The sequence below is a fragment of the Carettochelys insculpta genome, chromosome 2 (assembly GCF_033958435.1).
Source record: "Carettochelys insculpta isolate YL-2023 chromosome 2, ASM3395843v1, whole genome shotgun sequence".
Taxonomy (NCBI): Eukaryota; Metazoa; Chordata; order Testudines; family Carettochelyidae; genus Carettochelys; species Carettochelys insculpta.
This window is the reverse complement of record NC_134138.1, coordinates 186,458,787-186,482,017: the sequence shown is the minus strand read 5'-3', so window position 1 is coordinate 186,482,017 and position 23,231 is coordinate 186,458,787. Positions and strand designations below refer to the sequence as shown.

Genomic DNA, 23,231 nt, shown 5'->3' with positions numbered 1-23,231 from the left:
TTCTCTAAAACAGAGGTGGGGAGGACCCCCTGAGAATTCAGTTTTCTTGGTGGTAACAGAAGGAAGGCTGTGGGGAGGCTACTCACGCTTTTGTATTTTCCCTGGCAGCAACAGCAAACAGCAGTGAGGATGCGGTCAAGTGCCTGGGTCTCCTTCCAAGTAGCACTGATGCTGCATCTACACTACAAGATAAATTCAAATTTAATGCAGTTAGCCCAATATTAAAACATCACTGTCCTGTGTTCTGTGCAGTGTCTTTTAAGCTGGGACCATCGCTGCACCTGAGCAAAAGCCACTTTTTGTTGTTATAACAAGAATCTAGTGCATTTAAAAATGTGCCTGAACCTGGTACAGCACTGCAAAAAGACTTATGTTCTCAGTACAGTTTGTGGAGGGGTAAAAGGCTGCAGGGCTTCCCTGCTGCTACAGAAAAGAGGGCTAGATAAAGTGGGAGTGCATCTCGCACTATTTGGATGATGGATGTTATTGTGAGGAAAGGTGGGAAGGTATTATGCTCTAGGGGTGAAGGCATGGAGGCTGAGGTTTGAGATCAGAAAATATTTATACTCTGGAAAACTATCTTAGGATCCCTAAAAATAAACAAATCTAAATCCCAATATTGTATCGACCTATTCACCCACCATTAGGAGAGAGAATGAAAATTAGCATGGGAACCCCAGATTTAAAATCTCCCCTTCAACATTGCATTCATCTCAGAGATAAATTTCTCTTTGGTCAGAAACATAAATATTTGACCTACTTGCTGTAGATAAGTGTCCTTACAGGAGCATTACCATCTGTATGTGTATCATCCAGAGGATCAAAAAAGACATTCTGTGGTTCCCTACTCTGTACCAAAATTACGCTGCCCAAGCACAAGCTGCGTTATTTTGTTTTTTAAATGATCTCTTGTTTGTTTTGTTGCACTCGCTATGTTTGTGAGTTTGAGCTAATTTCTTCCATCCATCAGATCCTATTCTATTCAGAAAGATTAGTACAGACCCACAGTAGCTGAAGTAAAAAGTTCACATTATTTTGCACAAACCCAGAGCTGTCATGGTGGAAGGGTCATCTTCCATTAGCTGGGTTTAGCAACTAGTTTCTGAGGCTCTGAATGATCCTCTCCTCTGTTGCACCTTTTCTAGAACCTTCTACTTAAGTCTCTATGACATCACTGTCTGACTCCAGCTGGATTCTCAAGTTCCCCCTATTAACAGAGAATACTCTATGTTGTTATAAAGGGCCAGATTGTCGTGCTTGTGTGAACCATCCTCTGTTTCACTGGGACTTCTCCTTTAAGGCAATCAGGTATTGTGAAAAAAGATTTTAAAAGCTTAAGACCTGATGAAGGACATGGATTAGCTCAAATACAAGGGCAAACTGGAGTATGCCAAGGAACCGCCAGCAGCCAGCATAATCTGAAGTGGGTGGCACAGCCTGGGAACGATCTGTTAATGAATGCATTTTCCTGCTGGAAACATGAGGGATGACGACACTGGAAGCACTTCCTGCCCTGAACCTGACTGTGAATCCCTGGAATGGGGCAGCCATTGTTAGTACAAAATTCCACCTTCCTGCACCTGGAGGAGTGGGTCTCATCCAGGGACTTGAATCAATTTGCACAGGTTTAAGTGACTAAAGAATTCCTTCCCATTTCATGGCATTCACTGTGTTTTACCAACTATGGACCAAATCTTTAAGTTCTGCCTTGGTTTTTGTTCAGTCCGTACACAGGTAAAACTCTCACTGAAGGCTTTAAGAGTTTTGATCAATTAGAACTAAGTTTTCAGGATTTGGGCCCAAAACAAACCTGTCTGTCCTTTTCATTTATCATATGGATTTACCAGGTGATCATAGAATTCTAGTCATGGAAGGGACCTCAGGAGTCATCAAGTCCAGCCCCCTGCTTCAAGCAGGACCAACCCCCACTAAGTCATCCTAGCCAGGACCTTGTCAAGCCAGGACTTAAAAACCTCTAGGGATGGAGATTCCACCACCTCTCTTGGGCTACGTCTACAGTAACCAAAAACTTCGAAGTGGCCATGCAAATGGCCATTTCGAAGTTTACTAATGAAGCGCTGAAATACATATTCAGTGCCTCATTACCATGCGGGAGGTCGCGGCACTTCAAAATTGACGCGGCTTGTCCAGATGGGGCTCCTTTTCGAAAGAACCCCAGCTACTTTGAAGTTCCCTTATTCCCATCTGCTCATAGGAATAAGGGGACTTCGAAGTAGCCGGGGTCCTTTTGAAAAGGAGCCCCATCTGGACAAGCCACGCGGCGGTGAGCTGCATCAATTTCGAAGTGCCACAGCTGCAAGCATGCTAATGAGTCATTGAATATGTATTTCAGCGCTTCATTAGTAAACTTCGAAATGGCCATTTGCATGGCCATTTCAAAGTTTTTGGCTAGTGTAGACATGGCCTTGGTAACACATTCCAATCCTTCACCACCCTCCTGGTCAAATAGATTTTCCTAATATCCAACCTACACCTCACCTTCTGTAACTTCAGACCATTGCTTCTTGTTCTGTCATCTATCACCACTGGGAACAGTTTCTCTCCATTTTCTGTAAACCCCCCTTTCAGAAAGTTGAAGGCTGCTTATTAAATCACCCCTCGCTCTTCTCTTCTGCAAGCTAAATCAGCCTCTCCTTATCGGTCATGTGCTGCAGCCCCTTTATCATTTTTGCTGCCATCTGCTGAACCTGCTCCAGCACATCCACATCCTTTCTATACTGGGGCAGGGGTTAGGGTTAGGATCCTATTTCTACCCTCCAGTGTATTTACCTCTCCCTCTAGCTTAGTGTCATCTGCAGACTGGCTGAGGGTTTTTTATATTTTTTGGAGACCAATAGTTCAGCTCCTATTTTGGTTACTTCTAACCATTCAGATTTATAAAAGAGGTAGGTACTTAGTAACAGATGATCATAAAGTGCCCCTGAGGCTTCCTTTGCACCTGGATCCCAGTGCTTTCCTAAAACTTGATCCTGTGCTAAGGAAGCTTTTCCACTAACTTCAGTGGCCACTGTCTCAAGTGTCTATGGAAGGTAGTATCAACAGCAATGTCTCATTTACTGAAAGGATTCACCAGGGTCAGGATCTGCATGGAGGGAGTGGCCTTTGTCAGGCCTAGCCAGGGTTCTCTCTCCTCACGCATCCTGTGGAGTCCTTCAAGAGGAGGCAGCACAGTCTCGTTTGTCTGATCTTTTCAATGAGGCTTCTCCCTGGTGGGAATCACACCTTCACAGGGTCTCAGATGCAGGTGTGGCAAGAGGAAAAATTCAGTATTCAAGCATGAGGTGAGAAGGAGAGAGAGAACCAAGACAGTGCAACTTTCAAGCTTTGTTTCCTGCTCTCCATATGTACTCCTCTCTAACCCACTTTTGAAAGCAGAGTTCTTTACATTCCTGGATATTACCCTACACATAAGCACACAGTATAGTCATACTATAGCATCCCCATCTATCATAATAGCAAGAATGAGGAAACTATTTTCTATCGGGGCCGTTGACCACAGGGAAAAAAAAATCAAGGGAGGCCACACACAGCCCTGAGGGTGGGGGGCAGGAAGTCTTAGCGATTCCCCTAGGCTCCAGGGTGGGGCCAGAAATGAGAGGTTCAAGACGCAGGTGAGGAGGTCTGGTCTGGAGCAGGAGGTTGGGGATTCAGGAGAGGGAGAGGGTGAGGGTTGGAGACAGAAGTGTTGGCTCTGAGGTGGGGCTTGGGGTGAAAGGTTTGGGGTTGGGGGCAGGCTCTAGGGGGGGGTTTGGGTGCAGGAGCAGGCTTAGGCCTGGGACAGTGTGTTGGGGTGAGGGAGGACTGTGTGGGATCCAGCTGGGGGTGTGAGTTTTTGGGGGGGCATGCATGGGACAGTGAGTTGGGGTGAAGAACAAGGTTCAGGAAGGAGTTTGGGGACAGGAGGGGGGCTCAAGGTTGGACTGTGGGTGGGAAGGCAGGATCTGGGAGGGAGATAGACTGTGGGGTGTTCCAACCTTGGACAGGGGACTGAGCACCAAAAAAGAAGCAAGACATAATTTGAATATTTTTAGTTAACACATTTTTTTTAGTCTTTTCCTGTGAAAATACACTAATTATCGAGAGAGGCGCATAAAAACCAATTGTGAAACTTGTCAAATGCCAAAAAGTGTCTAAATTTGAGGCCCCCTTTAAGCTTGAGAACAAGGCTAAATTGGCGTACCGGTCCCCCACTCTGATTGACTCTGCTCCTCTGGCTCTCCCTAGGACTGCAGGGCTTTGGTACTATTTTATGAAGAGAAGGCCAAGCAGCCCCACTCTTCTCGTTACCCAAAACAGTGCTACCAAAATGTGATGGGATGGAAATTCTCTTAAGGAATCCTTTTAGTGTTTTCTTCCTTTGTGTTTTTCAGGAGGAGGTGATCCTTCCCATTGTCCATGGACAGGGGTCTGCAACTGGCAGCTCCAGAGCCCCATGCAGCTCTTTAAGGACTTCTTTGTGGCTCCTGACACTATAATTGCAAAGTAAAAAAAAAAACCCTCCTGATTATTTTGGATGAATGGTGAACGTTCTATGGTAAACGTGTCACATTACAAATCAGGTGTGCTCTGTTCTTAAAATAGGGGTTACAAAAAGCATGGTTTGATGTTATTTATTAAGAACCATCTCATATTCACATGCATTGCAGCTCTTCAATTATTGAGCTTTTTCCTGAAAAAAATAAAATATAAAAAAAAGGCTCTTCTTGCTATTTTGGTTGCAGACCCCTGCCCATGGATTACCTACTACTGCAATTGTGTTACACTCACACATACTATAGCTCTGCATTTTTATTGCATACCAATATTTTATATATTATTTCCCGGGGGCTTTGCTTCTGTGGCTCATTTATGTGCATGCCAAAAATCTCCATTCCATGTCCCTTTAGTTACAGTTGATCTATTTTCCATTGACTCAATAATCTTTATAAAAGCAGGACTGAAGTGTTTGTGATATTAAGTCATCTCTAGCAACGACTTATTGTGTTTATTTGAGTAGTTAATACTGCAGCACAGTTGGCTCTGTTTAATACAGTCTCTTCAGTGCAGAGATGTAAAATATTTTTACTTTATATTTGGATTTGATTTGCTCACAGCACCATAGCTGTTTACCCCGCTTACACACCCTCTTGTTAATTTCAGTAGAGTTTATATATTTTAATGTAATTTTTTCCAGTTGTATATATGTTGTATCAGGGGTGTCCAACACTTGCCCCACGGACCAGAATCCAGCCCCTGGAGCTTTCCATCCAGCCTGTGGCACCAGCAGTGGCTCCATTTTGAAAGCTGGCTGGGCAGCTCCGAGCCGCATGTGGCTCTTTAAGAGCTATTTGCAGCTCTGGATGCTACCACCAACCACAGTGAGATGGCGCAGGGTGGAGCCAGTTGGGGGCGGTGGACTGAGGCTCCTGCTGGCGGCTCACACATTGGCTGCAGGACACTGGTGCCTCCCCCAGCTGTGCGCCAAGGAGGGACTGTGAGCGCCACACACAGCTGTCCAGGGTCTGCTCCATTCTGGGCTCTGAAAAACACAGCTGGTCCCCCCGACCCAACAGAAGCTGGCTCCAGGCCAAGTGGAGCACACAATGGAGAACTGCCAAGAGTAAGGAGCACCCGGGACCTGGCCCCTGGCCTGGCTCAGAGTCTAGCACTGCCACGGTATCCCCCCTGCAGGGCAGGAACCACTCTGGGCAGCACACTTTCCTACCTGCGGAGCTGTCTGGGCTGCCTCAAGCTGCTCTCCCAGCTCATTGCAGCTGGCGGGAGCCACAGCCCTGGCCCACCAGCTGCAGTTTCTCTGGCTCTGCAGTATGTGACCAGGCAGTGCCGGTCAGCAGCTCTACCTCGTGCCCTCTCTTCCATGCTGCACAGAACAGGGGAAGCCCAGGAGAAGGTGTGAGAGCCTGTGTGGGGATGGGCAGCTCCCAAGCTGGGGAAACTCTCCCTGTAAAGCACCTCTCTCTGTGTGCCAGGGTGTGCCGGGTGCCCAGGTCTGGGGACGGATGACTGGGTGCTGCCAGCTCCTCCTGTCCCAGAAGAAGAACCCAGTGCTCATGCAAACTCACGGCTGGTCAGTGCAGGACTAAGCAGGTTCCCCGTTGTGGGAAGTGTTACTAACCCCTTCACTTAACTCAGAACCTGGGCTCACCCCGAGGAATTAACAGACAGCAGGTCTGAAAGGGAGGAGAGTACTTCACACCTTCCGCCCTGCCTGGGGAGCCCTTGGCTAGATGGTGCTGAGAGGGAATTAAGCCTTGGAGTGGGGGTGGGGTGTAAGTTTGGAATTATTTTGTGTTTGGCCCCCAGAACATGAAAAAAAATTGCCATGTGGCCCCCCCCCCAGTGAAAAAAGGTTGCCCACCCCGTGTTGGTCTTAAAACCATTAGTTGTTTAAGTCATGCCTCTGATGTAAACATTTTGTTATTGCATAACAGATTTCAGGGCTCACCACACTGACATGTTACAGTACAAAATGCAAAAGAAATGGTAGAGAGAGCAAGTTCATAAGACATTATATCCATAAACTTAGATCTTAGGCCCTGATTCAATAAAACTTTTAAGCTCTTACTTGTGTGCTCGGTTTTCAGCAAAGCACTTAAGCACATGCTTACTGTGCACTGTCAAACAGGAATTCAGCATGACAAGAATCAGTCCATGGCAGCAAGAGTATTGAATATAATTATCTTTTTAATTTACTGTACGGCAAGTTATGTCACCAGATAGTAATCCGTGGACTAGAATTTGTTTAAATGTGTTTAAATGAAATGTTCTAGTTTTTAAACAAAAAGTTATTTTTTCAATAACTTTCAAAAGATAGAATACTGTGTGGGATATGATCAAAGGTGAGATTGTGTCATTATTGTGTCATGTTGCATGAGCAGCACCAACAACCGTTTTTTGCAGATTTGAAGCCAGATCTTCAGCGTAAATAAGCATAACTCCATTGAAATACTTTCATTTTTGCAATGTGACTGTTGGTGTTTTTCAGGAGTTTTACGTCAGCAAATGTCACAGCTGTATTGAATGGCAAGGGATAGAAGAGAAGGTATTTAATAAATTAAGAGGCAAATGAAAGAGGTCTTTGTCTTCTTTCCCTCCTCTGCCTTTCTATATCAATAATGAAAAGTCAGAAGACTCAATTTAGAGGGAAATGTTCTATGATTTTGTGATACAATATTACACTAGAAAGATTAAGAATGGAGCAAAGTTTTCCAGATTCCTGGGAAATGTTTCTTAACTCACAGGGCCTTGGAAAAATGCAAAGACGTTTTGTTCAGACAATGTTTTTTTTCAGCAGAGTTCAGTTTTGAAAGCCTGCCATTGAGTTTCATGTAGGGATCATTTCTGAAATTTGGGATGGGGCTAAAACAAGGACAAGGAAATTGTAAAGTATATATCTTTTGGTTTTCTTACTTCAGGTTAAATGATTCAGCCCCCATTCTTAGAGTAACTGGGTGGGCATTAAACTAATATTAAAAGATGCACGTAAAAAGTGGGGAGATCTGAGCACACAGCACAAAATCAAGGAAGAGACAACCTGGCTTTTGTAAAGGGATATCATGCCTCATGAATCTATTAGAGTTCTCTGAGAGGGTAAATAAATGTGGACAAAGTTGATCCAATAGCAGAAAGCCTTTTCCAGTGTCCCACACCAAAGACTCCTAAGCAAAGCAAGTTGTCATGGAATGACAAGGGAAGAAGGAGGGAAAGGGTGTGTCCTCTCATGGCTCAGTAACTAGTTAAAATATATGAAACCAGGGGTTGGAATAAAATGGCCAGCTTTCGAATGTTGTGGGGGTAAATAGTGGGGTCTTCCAGGGATCTGTACTGAGTGCTGTTCAACATATTCATGCATGATCTGGAAAAATGGGTAAAATATTTGCAAGGCGGCAATATTCGCCAATGATACGGTATTACTGAAGATAGTTAAGTCAGAAGCTGACCGCAAAGAGTTACAAAAGTGATCTTACCAAAATTGGGGTATTGGACAAGAAAGTGGCAAATGAAACCCAGTGTTGGCAAATGCAAAGCAATGCATATTGGAAAATGAATCCCATCTACACCTACAAAATGATGGGGTCTAAATTAGCTGTTACTATGCAAGAATCACATCGTGGACTGGAATCATTGAAAATAGTTCTGTGAAAACATCTGCTCCACCCATAACAGCAACCAAAAATGCTAACAACATTAGGAATAACTAGGAAAGGAATAATAAGACAAAAAAACCATAGTGCCACTATGTAAATTCATAGTGCACCCACACCCTGAATGCTGTGTGTAATTCTGATCACCGCATCTCAACAAGATATTTTAGAACTGGAAGAAATACAAATATGATTGCATATATGGAACAGCTTCCATATGAAGAGAGTTTAAAAACCTGGGACTTGGAAGAGTGATGACTGAGAGAGGATATGACAGAGGTCTAAAAATTGTGTCTGGTGTGGAGAACAAGAACAAGAAGTGTTAGTCATTCCTTTTTGTGGCATGGAAAGGCTCCAGCAGTGGAACACTGCTTCAGCATGTAGAGAGTCATGTAGGGTATATAGAGGGATGTGGAGTGGAGGGGATGGGAGCAGGGGAAAGAGGCACCTTATTCACTCTGATGCTCAGATGCTTGCTTGGCATCCCTTTCTGACAGCACTCCCATTGGCTGCTCACTGGCCACTGCCACCAGCTGCCTGCTTGCTACTCTCATTGCACCTTCTTCCAACTGCCCTGCTGGCCACTCATCAGACCTCTCCGCCAGCCACCCTTCTGGCTACTCATTGTACCTCTTCCTCAGCTGGCCTGTTGCCTCTCACTGCACCTCTCTGCCAGCGGTGCTGTTGGCCATACCCTGTGCCACTGTGCTTCAACTCATTCATCGGCCAAATGTCAGTCACTTTCTGCTGCTAGCTGGGAATGTTCAGCTCTTGGCAGGCTGAGTAGAAACACTGACCCCTCTCAAGTGATTTCAGCTCTCAGTGATTTTTAGCCCTTAGCAGACAGGGCAGAAACACAGGCCAGGTCTACATAGGACCTGAAAGTCTATCCTAGATACACAATTCCAGCTACAATTGCATAGCTGGAATCTACATGTCTAAGATCAACTTATGCTGTCCTCACCTTCCTTACTTCTCACAATATTGAGGAGTACTAGGGATCAACTGTCGAGCCCTGATAGTTCAATTTTGCATGTCCCCCACAAGGCACATGAAGATGGACATACCCCATTCTTACCACAATTGATTACAGCTCTGATTGAGCATTTAACATAACAAAGAGGTTCCTAATGAAGCCTATTTTTTGAATGATGATTTTGCTGGTAAAGGCAGTAGGTAAACACAGTCCTTTCAGGACCTTTGGAGGTTTCACACATCCTGGCTAGGATACCTTTCCCCACCAGTATTTTCTGTAAGCTGTGCATTTGTATCAAAGGGGTGGCTGTGTTAGTCTGTATCCGCAAAAACAGCAAGAAGTCCTGTGGCACCTTATAGACTAACAGATATTTTGGAGCATAAGCTTTTGTGGACAAAGACCTACTTTGTCAGATTGAATCTGTGCATTTTTGTGGCTGTTCTGGAAAGATTCAAATGCAGTCCAGCTGATTAGCTTAGCACCCACATTGCATTTTTGTTTTCACTGGTAGTGCACATTCATACATGCCTTGATGCACATAAAAATTATTCTGTACATGGATGGAAAAATTACAGGGAACTGGAAGAAATACAAAAAATACACCCCTCTAACTTTCACAGGGCTCTGGCATCATACTGCTGGCTTAACAAGGTCCCCTCATTTGGGGTAGGATAAGCACAGTCTTGCTTCCCGGTATTCATAAAATAATGAAATATCACTGAAACATCGTTTCACGACCCCTCCATTCAGTATTAATATGATGTGATTTGTTAATCAATATCAGCCAAAGTTGGATATTTTGCATAGCACAGCTCTGGCTGCTTGATGTCTAGGTAGAACAGGTGCGTTCGTGCAAATATACTCTGTTCCGGAGTCTCTCTCCCACCCCAGTAGCTGTCAGGGAAATTCATTCGGTTCACTTAGACCCTTCCAAAATTTAAAATTTAAAAAGTTTAAATCAAAACAAAACATTTGGACTGATGTAATTTTTTTTTTTACAAATGTTTTATTGGAAGTTCAGAATTTTCATGTTTTCATTTGAAATGAAGAAAAATTGTATTTTGAAATTTCCAGCAGGAACAGAATTTTTGTTTTTCTAGTTGCATATCTCTGAAGAAGCAAATCGTCCCATACAGGTAATGCAGACTCACAGAAGCAAAGAAGACAAGAGGCAGTAAGGGCAAGAAAATTATAATTTGAATTATAATTGAAAATCAAAGGCTTGGTGCATAAAAATGATAACATAGCCAGTTAAGGCATAACATTGGAAAGCATATAAGGAAACAATAACTCCCCTTTTTCCTGTAAATAAAGGTTTTCTGTGACTTATAGGCTGTCTTTTCATCATTATTTGAAGACTGTTCAGTTCAATAGATGAAGTTTAACTATTTTTTAAATCCTATTTTGATTTTCTGAGCCCTATACTCTGTTGAGATCCAAGCTGTTTTGAGCAGCTCCCCTTTCACATAAGATTTCAGACTTGGTGATCTGGCCAGCTGGGAATTTCCTGTAGAAGAGGGATTCTTTGGATGGCATGAATGCAGTGGACTCCACCTTGGCGATGGCAGAACTGTAATATGATTTGAGAATACAGTTAAGATCCCAACTGCATAAGAAAATGGAACCATTTATTAACATTGGTGTGAGTGAGCCCCTAAAATGCTCATGTTTGTAGTGTTAATGGGTTAGTCTATATGGCAATTTTGGAGCGAGCTTTCAAAATTAATCCTATCTGCAATGGACAAGAGGAAACCATGTTCTGGTGCAGAAGCTACATTTTGTCATCCCACAGCTACTGCTGAGATTACTCAGGAAAGGTACTACAGTCTGGTGGTGGAGAATTTTCCCACATGAAAACCCCTGGACTGGGGCAGGGGATTGGGGTGCAGAATACAGGCTCTAGGAAGGAGTTTGGGTGCAAAGGTGTAAGGACCCAGGCTCTGAGAGGGAGTTTGGGTGTGGGAGAGGATTTGGGGAATGATGGATGCAGGGTCTATGAAGAGAATTGGGGTGTTTGGGGTGCAGCATGCAGGTTCTAGGAGGGAGCTGGGGTACAGGCGTGCGTGAGGAGTTGGGCTCTGGGACAGATGTGTATGGAAGGGGATCTGGACTACATGCTCTGGAATGGAATCTGTGTGCTAGATGCAGGCTCTGAGCAGGGACAGAGGATGGGAGTGTGGGCTCTGGGAGGGAGTTTGGGTACTAGAGGGGGTGTGGTGGGAAAGGGGCCATAGGTGCGGGCTCTGGGAGGGACTACAGGGGCAGAAGGTGGTAACGGGTGGGAGGGAGTTTGGGGGCAGGAGGAGGTGGGAGGAAAGGGCAGGGATACAGGCTCTGGGAGGAAGTGGTGGTGCAGGGTGTGGAGACCTGCAGCACCCCACCCTCTGGCAGCAGCTCCTAGGTGGAAGGCCCCTGTGCACTGTTACCCTGTGTGTACCACCCCTGCAGTTCCCACTGGGCACAGGTGTGCTTGGTGTGGGTAAAGCCTGCAGAGACATTCCCCTCCCTGGGTCTGCAAGGATGTGCTTGCAGCCACATGCAGAGCCAGGGCAGACAGGAAGATGCTCTAGCTCCGCTGCTTTGCCATGGGTGGCAGAGGGGGCCATCAGCCCTTTTAAATCACCCGGGGTGGCAAGCCAGGCCAGGGGATGCACAGGGGCAGGGGGAATGCATGGGGGGGGCTGGCAAGAGGTGTCAGGGGAGAGACTCAGCCAGTGTTCCCTGCAAGCTGACTGCTTGGGTGGCTGCCCAGGAGAGATTCAGGCATAGCCCAGCTGATTAGCAGAGTATCCACAGCCATCCACAGCGGGAAGCATTTGTTTATAGTGGTAGTGCACATCAGAACGTGCCTTGGTGCACATAACAAAATCTATTCTGCTCATGAATGTAAAACACTAGAGGGAACACTGGACCAAGTCCCCATCTTTCCTGCAAATGGGCCCCAGGCTAGGATTTGAAGAAGTGAGTCTGTCCCATGAAAGCTCTTCACCTAATAAATTATTTAGTTAGTCTTCAAAGTGCTACGTGACTGCTTTTTTGTTTTGATAGAATACAGACTAGCATGGCTATCTCCCTGTCACTCTTCAAAAATGTATGCAGAGTACTTTATTTACCTACAACAGCAGTATTGTACACTTATACTGTATTTGCTGTATTTATTTGTATTTACTTTCACTATGCTGTACTTATGGAAAGCATAACTAAAATTTACCTGTGGTTGAAATACCGGATATCTGAGAGTTCTGGATGATAGAGTGCTGGATATGAAAGACTTTAGTGTACACTACATTTTAACTTTTGTAATATATTGCATTGCATTGTTATCTGAGGTAACACTTGTATGGCTTGGCATGGCAATAAAAGTATTTGAATTGAAAAAGAAGAGAGAGAAAGGATAATGAAAGGTCAGGATGAAAGAGAGGAAATGGATTGGAAGTGGGAGGCAGGAATGGAAGGATAAGAAAAGGAAGGGGTTGTGGAAAGAAAGAAGGAACGTGTGACAGAAGTAAGGAAGCAGAAATGTATATTATTCACTGGGGAAAAGAAATCAAAAACAAGGAACAGTCTCTTACAGAGCTGAGCATCAAGCTTTTGAATTATATGAGTAATGCAGAACAGTGAAATGTAGCAGATTAAGGCACATACAAAATCAGTGATGATAAGGTAGAGGAGGAGCCTGGAAGAAACAAATGTGGGTACAATTAGGGAGGTACAATTTGTCAAAGTGGGGAGACAGATGTAGTCAGAGTATGGGTATGAAAGACATTTCCCTGCATGCCCTCTGAAGAGACAAAGGACTTCCCATTTCAGGGCACCAAGGAAATGAAGCATGTGACCTTTTGAAAAGATGGCAGCGGAGCTCAAATAGAGCCTGTGTATTATTGTCTGTGCATTTTAACATCTCAGCTTTTGGGGTGTAGTACAAGCTGTAGTAAATGGGCCAGCCCCCCCACCCCCCGCACACATGCCAAGAGTGACATGCAAGCTGATTTTCATGGGCACAGAGGCTGAAGCTCACCCCATCCTCTCTTCCCTCATGCAACTGGGAACTTGCTCAAAGCCATGCCACTTTTGGATTAACAAAAGACCAAATAATGCTACCAAGCACCACTTAAACAGTATACCTATCTCATAGAACTGGAATAGCTCTCAAGGGCTACGTCTACACGTGAAGCCTACTTCGAAGTAGCTAAGTTCGATGTAGCGACATCGAAATAGGCTATTTCGATGAATAACGTCTACACGTCCTCCAGGGCTGGCAACGTCGATGTTCAACATCGACGTTGCGCAGCACCACATCGAAATAGGCGCAGCGAGGGAACGTCTACATTCCAAAGTAGCACACATCGAAATAAGGGTGCCAGGCACAGCTGCAGACAGGGTCACAGGGCGGACTCAACAGCAAGCCGCTCCCTTAAAGGGCCCCTCCCAGACACAATTGCACTAAACAACACAAGATCCACAGAGCCGACAACTGGTTACAGACCCTGTGCATGCAGCATGGATCCCCAGCTGTGGCAGCTGCAGCCAGAAGCCCTGGGCTAAGGGCTGCTGCACACGATGACCATAGAGCCCCGCAGGGGCTGGAGAGAGAGCGTCTCTCAACCCCTCAGCTGATGGCCGCCATGGCGGACCCTGCAATTTCGATGTTGCGGGACGCACAACGACTACACGGCCCCTACTTCAACGTTGAACATCGAAGTAGGGCGCTATTCCTATCCCCTCATGGGGTTAGCGGCTTCGACGTCTCGCCGCCTAACGTCGATGTTAACTTCGAAATAGCACCCAACACGTGTAGCCGTGACGGGCGCTATTTCGAAGTTAGTGCCGCTACTTCGAAGTAGCGTGCATGTGTAGACACAGCTAAGAGGTCATCGAGTCCAGTCCCCTGCCCTCCCCACAGGAGTGAGCCCCAGCCCTGCCAGATCTATTTTCCTTTAATCTATTTCTCCCTCACCCCTAAATGGCCCCCTCAAAGACTGAGCTCACAACTTTGGATCCACAAGGTTGATGCTCATAAAGTTCTACATCTTGATTTCTTAATTAACGAAGCTGTTGTAAGTAGGACTATTAGTGACTTCAAAAGCATCACCAGCACTGGGACCATACATAGAGGTCAAAAGGTCCAATTTCAGCACTCCACCTGGGAAGGTTGCCGACCCCTGCGGTAGTGGGGTTGTGGGAAAGTTTGAAAATGTTGCAGGGGCCTTACACACCAGCCTAGACCAATGGCTTTGATGGGGGGAACCTAGCAGTAGGGTGATGCCATGGTGCTGTGAACCCAACCGCTACCCCGGCTGGACGGGCCGTGCTAGGCTCTCCTTTTCAGGCAATTCGTTTCCTATTTGACCCTACAATGAATGGGCGTACTCTTTGTCCTGCGAATGGCCAGTGTTCATGTCAATCACGGCTTTTCTCCCGCCCCCTTATCTCCTCCCACAAAAGCCACGCGCAGGGGGATTCAAATAGGGATTCGGTTGTGTCCATTACTCATGCGCAGTCGACAGCCTCGGTTGGCTTCTCTTCTCTTCCCGAGCCCGGCTATCACGTGACCGAACTGGCCGGCCTGAGGGCGGAATCGTCTCCGAGGGCGCGTGCGCAGTGGAGGCGGGCGCTGAAATTCAAACTGAAGAGCGGTTGTCGGGGGGCGGTGGTTCTGCCAGTGCCACTCCCGGAGCGGCGCGAGGAGGAAGGCACAGAGCGGGGGGCGCCGGGCAGCAGCAGCAGCAGCAGCAGCAGCAGCAATAGCAATGGATCCCTTCACCGAGGTGAGCGGCCCGGCGCCTCCCCCACAGCGGCCGGCTGACGGGCTTGCCGCGGCCGCTTGCTCTGCCCAGGAGCTGCGGGCCGGGCTGTGCCCGGTCCCTGCTGTACGTGAGCTCGGCGCGAGTTGGTTTCCTCGCGCCCCCGGGCTGCGAGGTACTCTGTGCGGGGCGGGCCTTGGCCGGGGATGGAGGAAGCCCCCCGCGGAGAGGAGACTTCCCCTCCCCCCCCGCCGCTCACCCCCAGCCTCACAGCCGGCAAATCACACTCGTGTGTCACAGCCCTGGGCCTTACGCTGTCACTTCTTGCACGGCTGCCTGGCGGGGCACAGTAGCAAGGTGCAGGGTGCGCGGTGGGCTTTTAGCCGGGAACCCTGCCGGGAACAGAGGCTGTCGGGTGGGGCACCCCACCTCGGGTGCTCCTTTTCCTTGGCTTTAGCATAGGGGCAATGCTGCTGCTTCTCAGAGGATTGTTAGAAGGGGCTGTGCTTGGGCGATGGGTGACTTGTCAATCCAAACAGTGAGCTGAGTGAGGCTGGTCATCCTCCGAGTCAGTATCCTGGTTGCGCTGAGCAAGCAGCTTGCTGGAAGTAAAAATCGTGAAGAATTGTTGTCGTAACTTCCAAAGAGATGAGTCTACCAATGTGGAGCTGGCTTGTTTCATATGTTAGACTTCTTGAGGCTGTTAGGACACAGTGCAATGTACCATTTTTAAAACAAAACATTTAACTCTCATCAATTAGCCTGTGCATGTACATTCAACGTGTGTATATACACTATTAGATTGTTTTGCTTTGATAAAATTCTTAACAGTTCATGCACCAATATAACTGCAAGTTTAAAAATTAATTCCATGCTGATCTTAATTAACTTATAGCAGCCCTCTGTCTAGATACTCTCCAACCAGTTTAAAAGTGTATCTGAGTATTTGAAGTGATTTATCTTTAATGATTTCAAAGAACCGTCACAAAGTAGTAGCAATTATTTTAATTAAATTGGAGCACAAACTGTACCTCTGCATTTGGTTTGTTAAAATGGAGTCTATCTAGTCTCTATGTATGTCAGATTTGTTTTATGTGTAAACAACTTAACCTTGTTTCCATAATTGGTAGCAGATGACAAGATGAGACCTGTCTTACATTCCTTTGAGACCAAACTATTGGACTGAGTTAAAACTGTTTTGCATGCTGGGAAGTATTCCAGTATGCACATAAACTTTTTGTACATAACTGAGTTTTGAGAAGTAGGAGGTAGAGCTGTTAGGTTGTTCCTCAGCTTTAATCAAATATTTCACAAGGGTTCCTCTTTTCAGTGCTGCAAGAGAGAAATGTCTTTCAAGTAACAACTTCTTGGAGGAACTAATTCCATCCTTTCTGGAAAGGAGTATGATGTAGTTGTATTGGTATGCTTTCAAGAGCAACACAACTTTCCTTGAACTAAAATTAAATGCCAAGTACCAGCTGTGTAGTAATGTAGATGCTTTAGTTGTGTTAATATATCTCTTGATCAGTTTTAGGTAGACAATGCAGACATTAGCCTTAGAGTGGTGCGGCTGTATTGCTGTAGATATGCCATTTTAAGGTGTGCCACTCTTTGTGGTCAAGAGACAACTTTTGCTGCCAACAAAAATAAAACCAATAAATAAAATGAGGGACTAGCTTTGTTGGTGAGAGAGTCGTCAGTGGTGGAAAAGCACTGTTCATGCTGATGTTTTTCATGGGTAAAACTTCTTGTCTGTTCCCCCCTCCCCATATCTCATACTGAGACCGTTATACAAATGAAAGTGCAGTATAGACAGCCTTAGATACAAGACTAATGCAGACCTTGGCTTAAGAATGTCAGCCAACAATTTATCACTGGGGCCTGGTCTGCATCACTGATCTATATTGCTATAACTACTCAAGGGTGTGAAAACTCTACACTCCTGAGCAACACAGTTATGCCATACTAACAGCCTGTATACACAGAACAGGGTTGGCAGGAGACCTGCTGCGCCCCATAGTTATCAGCTTTCCAGGAGGTGGATTTTAACAATAAAGAACTCTCTTCCATCAGCTCAGATTGCCTTCTTCAAAATGCTACAGTGGGACAGTTGCACTGAAGCAATGTTTTAAGTGTAGACATGCCTTTAACAATATTTGGCTATGTAGGTGAGACAAGCAATAAATTGGAGCTCTGCGCTTGTATTCATTTACCTTTGAGATACAATAATAGATGATGTGGGCTATGTATAAATTTAGTTTATGTTTAGGAAGGATGTCTTTATGGCAAGCACTAAAAACTGCAAACATTCTAAAGCATTTTTCCAAGATCTAGAAGTTTAATTGGAGAACCCAGTAAGATACCTCTTCCCCCTTCTCCCACCCCAAGCCAGTGGAGTTCAAAACTGATTCTAAAGCTCATGTGTAAGTGTTGCTTCTTCACTGTGTTGAAGAGAAGAATTTAAGTTATGATGGTTCTTGGAGAACTTGAGCATGCTGCAAACCAACAAAAGTTCGACTCTAAGACTGGAGGTGCACATTCTTGTTAAATGACATCCTAGCTGCAGCAACTGAAACTTAGCTCATGCTGATCTAACAAGAGATTGGAATGTGGATATGTATTTGAATGTCGCATGCTGTTTAACTACTTCTTTGCTGCATTTTTATAACTTAGTCTTTGTATCTGAAAACTTTCTCATACATACATATCCATATGTGCTTCAGGGTTTGAGTGTTTTTTTGAGGGGGAGGGGAGTGGGGGAAAGTAGGGTGGAGCAAGAGAACTGGGTGAAATCCAAAACTGATTACAGTGTGTCAGTACAGGTGTTCATAGCTTCATGCAATTTTCCAAAGCCTTCCATTCTTACAGAAATGTAGAGTATTTTATTTTCACACAAAATTGCAGGGATTCACATTTCATTATTCTTGTTGTGGGACTGCCCATACTGTCAGCCCAATGGTCTATATAGCCCAGTATCCTGTCTTCTGACCTTGCCCAGTGCTAGATGCTTCAAAGTGAATGAACAGAAAAGGGCAGTTATCAAGTGCTCCATCCCCTTTTGTCCAGTGCCAGCATCTGGCAGTCAGAGGTTTACCAATAGTCATTTATGAGCGCATCCTGCCTGAACTTCCTTAAATCTTTTTTTCAAACCTAGTTTTACTTCTGGCCTTCACAACATCCCCTGGTAATAAGTTCCCCAGGTTCACTGTGCATTATGTGAAGCAGTACAGTAATCCCTCTTTTGTGTTTTTTTTACGGACCCTGATTTAGCAAACTTTGGCAACAACAGACATCCCCCATTGCTCCCGAAGTTTGCTGGGATCCGTAAATTCCTAAGTCCTGCCCCCACCGCCCTGGCCACCCCATAAAGAAGGGACTTACCGCAGCCATGGCCTGGTGGAGCCACCTCTCTTGGATCTGCCATGCGCTTGTCCCACCAGGGGTGGGGCATGTATGCTGGGAGACAGCACTCGCATATGCATCCCACGCCAGTGGGAGGAGTGTGTGGTGGCTCCGGCGACAGCAGTGGCTCCTCCAGCCTGCGAGGTGATGTCTGTAGCCGCACTGCACTGGTGGGGTCCCAGCCCTCCCGGGGTCTGGCCACTTCTCCGGGAGTGACAGCTCTGGTGAATGGAAGGGTTTTTTTTGGGGGGAGGGGAGGGGGCAGACTTGGGCAGAGGGTAGTAAACCCTCTCATTTAACAGATTTTTGGTAATAATGGACACCCCTCCCCCGCCATTAGTCTGTTAAATGGAGGGTTTACTGTACTTCGTTTTTGTTTGTATAAACCTGCTGCTTTTTAATTTCATTGGGTGACCTTGGTGTTTGGTATTATGTAAAGGTGTAAAAACAATTCCTCATTAACTTTCTCCACCATGTTATTGTTTTTGAACTTCTATCAGTCCCTCCCTTAGTCATCGCTTTTTCCAAGTTGAATAGACCCATTTTTTTAATCTCTCCTCATTAGGGGTATAAAGCATCTTTCATATCACTTTTGTTACTGAGCTGGGGCCATCAGAACTATATACCACTTTCAAGGCATGGGCTTATATAATATAATGAAATATCTTCTGTTATTTTGATCTTCACTACTGCTATATATTAAGCAGATAACTTTGTCTAATGATCTGCAATCTTTTAGACAATTAAAATCTGAAATTTATATTTGATTGCCTTTCAACAGGGAGGATAATGGGTTATACAGTACAGTAAACTCTCTTTTAACCAGCATTCAAATAACCGGACTGCTCTATTAAATGGCGTTCCGTCACGGTAGGCATCTCTTCCCCTCTCCAGTCCAGAACAGATCCACTCTTGGCTACCTGCACAGAATGTATTGGAATCTCCTGCACATCTGGGATATTTGAATAACCTACAACCTCCCCATCCTGGGGTTGCCAGATATCAGTCTACTGTATATAGAATTTAACTATTTTTTTCCATCACCATAACACAGCGCCGAGTGCTGGCTTTTCAAAGTGTATTAGAATATTCATAACTGAATGTTTTTATATGTCTGAGTGCTTAATTCAGCTCAGAAGTTTGTTTAAAATGATCAAATCAAGCACTACTTTATCCTTTAAACAATATCTAATAAAATATTGTAATTATAAAAAGTACTTGAAGACAGAGTAACTCCCAAGTATCACTTGTAACATCTTCTAAACTTAAACTGAAGTGATTTATATAGAATCACGTAGGTCAGTACAACCAAAATGGCACGACAGCTTCAAAATGCCTTTTCATGATCTGTACATCCCTCTGGACATGCTTGGTTCAGAACTTGTTTATGATGCATCTCAGTCTGCTAGAAGGGTTGCTTTAGAGTGATGTTTCTCAACCTTTTTAAATAATAAAATATCCCCAGTGCCCACAGTTTTCAGACATGCAAACATTTTTTTTTCTGCCATTGCAATACATTTGTTTAAACAACTTAATTGTAACTGGTTGGAAGAAATTGCCAATAGATAATAAACTTATCATACTTATGATTGTGCAATGAGGATAAATAAAAAATTAGATAAACATAAAATAAGTCCAATTTTTTATTCATACCTATGTATTTTTATGCAAGCATCCAATGAACATAATCAATGAAATTACAAGAAAAAATCATAATTAATACAAAATTTTGATTTTATCCAAACAAGGTCAATGTTCAAACCTAGGTTTCAAATTGCTGAGGGCCACAATTAAATCAGTGTTTCTGATACAGTTTTCTGTGTACTGCCTTCTTCCACATCTCCAGTTTTATTCTTTGTCACAAGCAATCAGTCCGTTTAAAACTTTCCATTGTAATGCCAGAAGCATTGCAAATGTGATCCCTCTAAAGCAGTGACTCCCAACCTTTCCGAACTACTTATATCCCTTTCAGCGAGCTGATTCATCTTGCACACCTTCAACTTACACCTCATTTAAAAGTTACTTGTTTACAACAGACAAAACACAAAAAAGCATCAGCACACTATTACTGAAAAAGTTGCTTAATTTCTCTTCAAATATATGTTTACTCACACACACACACACACACACACACACACACACACGAGAGAGTAAACCCTCAATGTGCCATTTCAAGATGCACATAACTCTTGTGAATGTGAGTTAAGCACAACTCAAAATAAAACTAAAATTGTCCAAATAGCAATTGTATCACTTCAAATAAGCATAATATTCCAGAGCCAGGCACTGCCAGCTCCCCACTTTAATCCAGTCCCTCCCCCAGAGCCAGGTACCCTGAGTTCTCTGCTTAAACCCCCTCCCTTCCTCCAGAGCCAGGTGTCTCCAGCTCGCTCCCGCTCTCTCTCTCTCTCCCCGCCCCCTACTTTATTTAACCTTATCCCCCCATGCTCCAGAGCCAGGCACCACCACTCCTGTTACCCTCCCCCTCCAACTGTAATCCATTGCAACCCACTGGAGCTGCCTGCCACTGCCACCATTGCCACTGCTATGCACTTCTCCCTCCAAGCACTAGGAAGGGCTGCTTGCCCAGAGCAGCGCACAGCATTCTCATGGCTCCAAGCACTTTATTGCTCAAAGAGCCGCATACAGCTGCAGCGCATGTACTCTCCAGACTTCTCTCACATACTCCTAAGGGTGTATGTGCCACATGTTGAGAGCCACTGCTCTAAAGAAGTGCCTCTGTCTCAACCAGGAGCACGTGCAATCCTGAGGGTACATCAGCTCATCTAGATATCTGCTTTGTTTTCCAACAGGATATGTAGAAAGCACTAGGAAGTCAGTACAAACTAAAATTTCATATAGGCATACCTTGTTTATACTGTTTTTATATACAATACACTGAAAATACTATATTCATATAATACAGTAGTCCCTCGAGTTGTGCAAGGGTTGTGTTCCCATGCACCCTTGCGTAATTCTAATTTCGCATAAGTTGGGAGGGGGGCTTTTTCTCTGGAATGCACAGTCGGCAGCCAGGGAAGCAGCAGGAGCACCTGGAGCTCCTTTTGAAAAGTAAGTCCTGCAATTGGGGGATGTTGGGGAGGCTTAAACCTGGAGGTGGGTTGGGGCCATGGGAGGGAGGTGGGGGATTAAGCCTGGGGTGGGCTGTGGTGGGTGGAGTTGAGTTGGAGCCACACATGTGGCGAGGGGGGGTTGTTGAGCAGCAGGTGTGCGTGTGAGGGGGGGAGTGAGCTGGGCCGTGGGGGGGGGGGTTGAATCTGGGACGTGTGTTTTGGGGTGGGGGGGGTTTGAACTGGGTACCTGTGATGAGCTAGAGCTGCACACACAGGTGGTGAGCTGGAGCCGGGCCATTGGGGCACATTGAACCAGGGCTGCTGGGGTAAGCGGGGGGTGTAGGGGAGCAGGATATTTTTGAGTTGTGCTTAACTCACATTCACAAGAGTTATGTGTGTCTTGAAATGGCACATTGAGGGTTTACTCTCTCGTGTGTGTGTGTAAGTAAATATATATTTGAAGAGAAATTAAGCAACTTTTTCAGTAATAGTGTGCTGACGCTTTTTTGTGTTTTATTTTGTCTGTTGTAAACAAGTAACTTTTAAATGAGGTGTAAGTTGAAGGTGTACAAGATGAATCAGCTCGCTGAAAGGGATATAAGTAGTTTGGAAAGGTTGGGAGTCACTGCTTTAGAGGGATCACATTTGCAATGCTTCTGGCATTTATGTTTCTTTTGGCAACTTGGTTTGAAAGGAAAAAACTAAACACCTCTCCCCCCGCCCTGCTAAACTAGTAACAAAAAACTTTTCTGTCTTTAGCAATGTCACTGTCACTTGGCAGTAAGAAGTCAATTGTCACTAATTCACTCTTACTCACGGACACTACCTATGAATTTATTTGTTTTAAAGGATAGTGGTGCAGGAAATCCAACATTGTAATTTGTAAGTTTGCACCATCTGATAGTTGTGCAATCTTTTGCTTCTATAGTGGGAATCTTTTTTGCACAGGAGAGTGGTTCCCAAACTTTTCAGCATTGCATCCTTACTTTCCCATGTTAATGGTTTTCCCCCTCCAGAGCTGTAAGCAGGACCATGGCTCGTAGGGGTAGACAAGGAGTAAGGTGGGCTGCAGCCTTGATGCTGGTCTGGGGCTAGAAACAGAGCCATGGCAGAGGTGGGAGCAGATCTGGGGTTGGAAATAGTCATAGCTAGGAGTTGGGTGAAAATGTGTCTGGCTGCAGAGCCACAGCCAGGCTGTGATCAGGGTCTGAGGCTGAGTGCAGGGCTGGAGCAGAGCAGGGCTTGTTGCTGCCATGCCACCCTCCACCCCATTTAAAAAAAAAAGTTTGGCGTCCTCTGGTCTAGGATATTAGAAATATGAAACTGAAAATTTACTTTAAAAATCCAGTGTCTCATTTATTTCTGCTTCATTAGTTACACAATTTTTCCAACAGAATACAGTAGCATGTAATAATCTGTGCCTTTCTAATATTTAGAAACTTCTTGAACGAACCCGTGCCAGGCGAGAGAACTTACAGAAGAAAATGGCTGAGCGACCCAAAACAGGAATGAGGCTCACAATGCAGACAAAGAGGACTAGAGAACCATTGTCAGAAACTAATAATCAGTCGCCTTTGCCCAGTGAAGAAGGTATCCTTTATCAGCATCATACAGAAATAAAACACCTCTTGATAAATCATATAGCTCATTAGTGCAAATTTCCATTTATTTCTTTTGATACATACTACTTTGACTAAAATATACTACTTTTTAGCACCAAAGGTTAATCCTCTTCTCCCTAAACTTAGTGGTTCGGGATACTATTGTCTGCCTTTTTCCTCAGGTTCAAAATGTGGCTGTCCTCTAAGCTGATGGCAGATGTCTTGCAGATAATTAATTTGAAGTTACTTAGGCCCCTCTTAATAGTTTA

General features: G+C 44.9%; 1 protein-coding gene across 1 annotated transcript in view; it reads left to right on the top strand.

Moving 5' to 3' along the window:
- Positions 1 to 14,867: 14,867 nt before the first annotated feature.
- Positions 14,868 to 23,231, top strand: part of ANLN (anillin, actin binding protein) — a 56,281-nt gene continuing 47,917 nt past the window's right edge. Inside the window, exons 1-2 of the mRNA XM_074986052.1 lie at positions 14,868 to 14,909; positions 22,798 to 22,951. Of these exons, the coding sequence (XP_074842153.1) occupies positions 14,892 to 14,909; positions 22,798 to 22,951 (172 nt within the window). The 5' untranslated portion in view covers positions 14,868 to 14,891. The remainder of the gene's footprint in view (positions 14,910 to 22,797; positions 22,952 to 23,231) is intronic.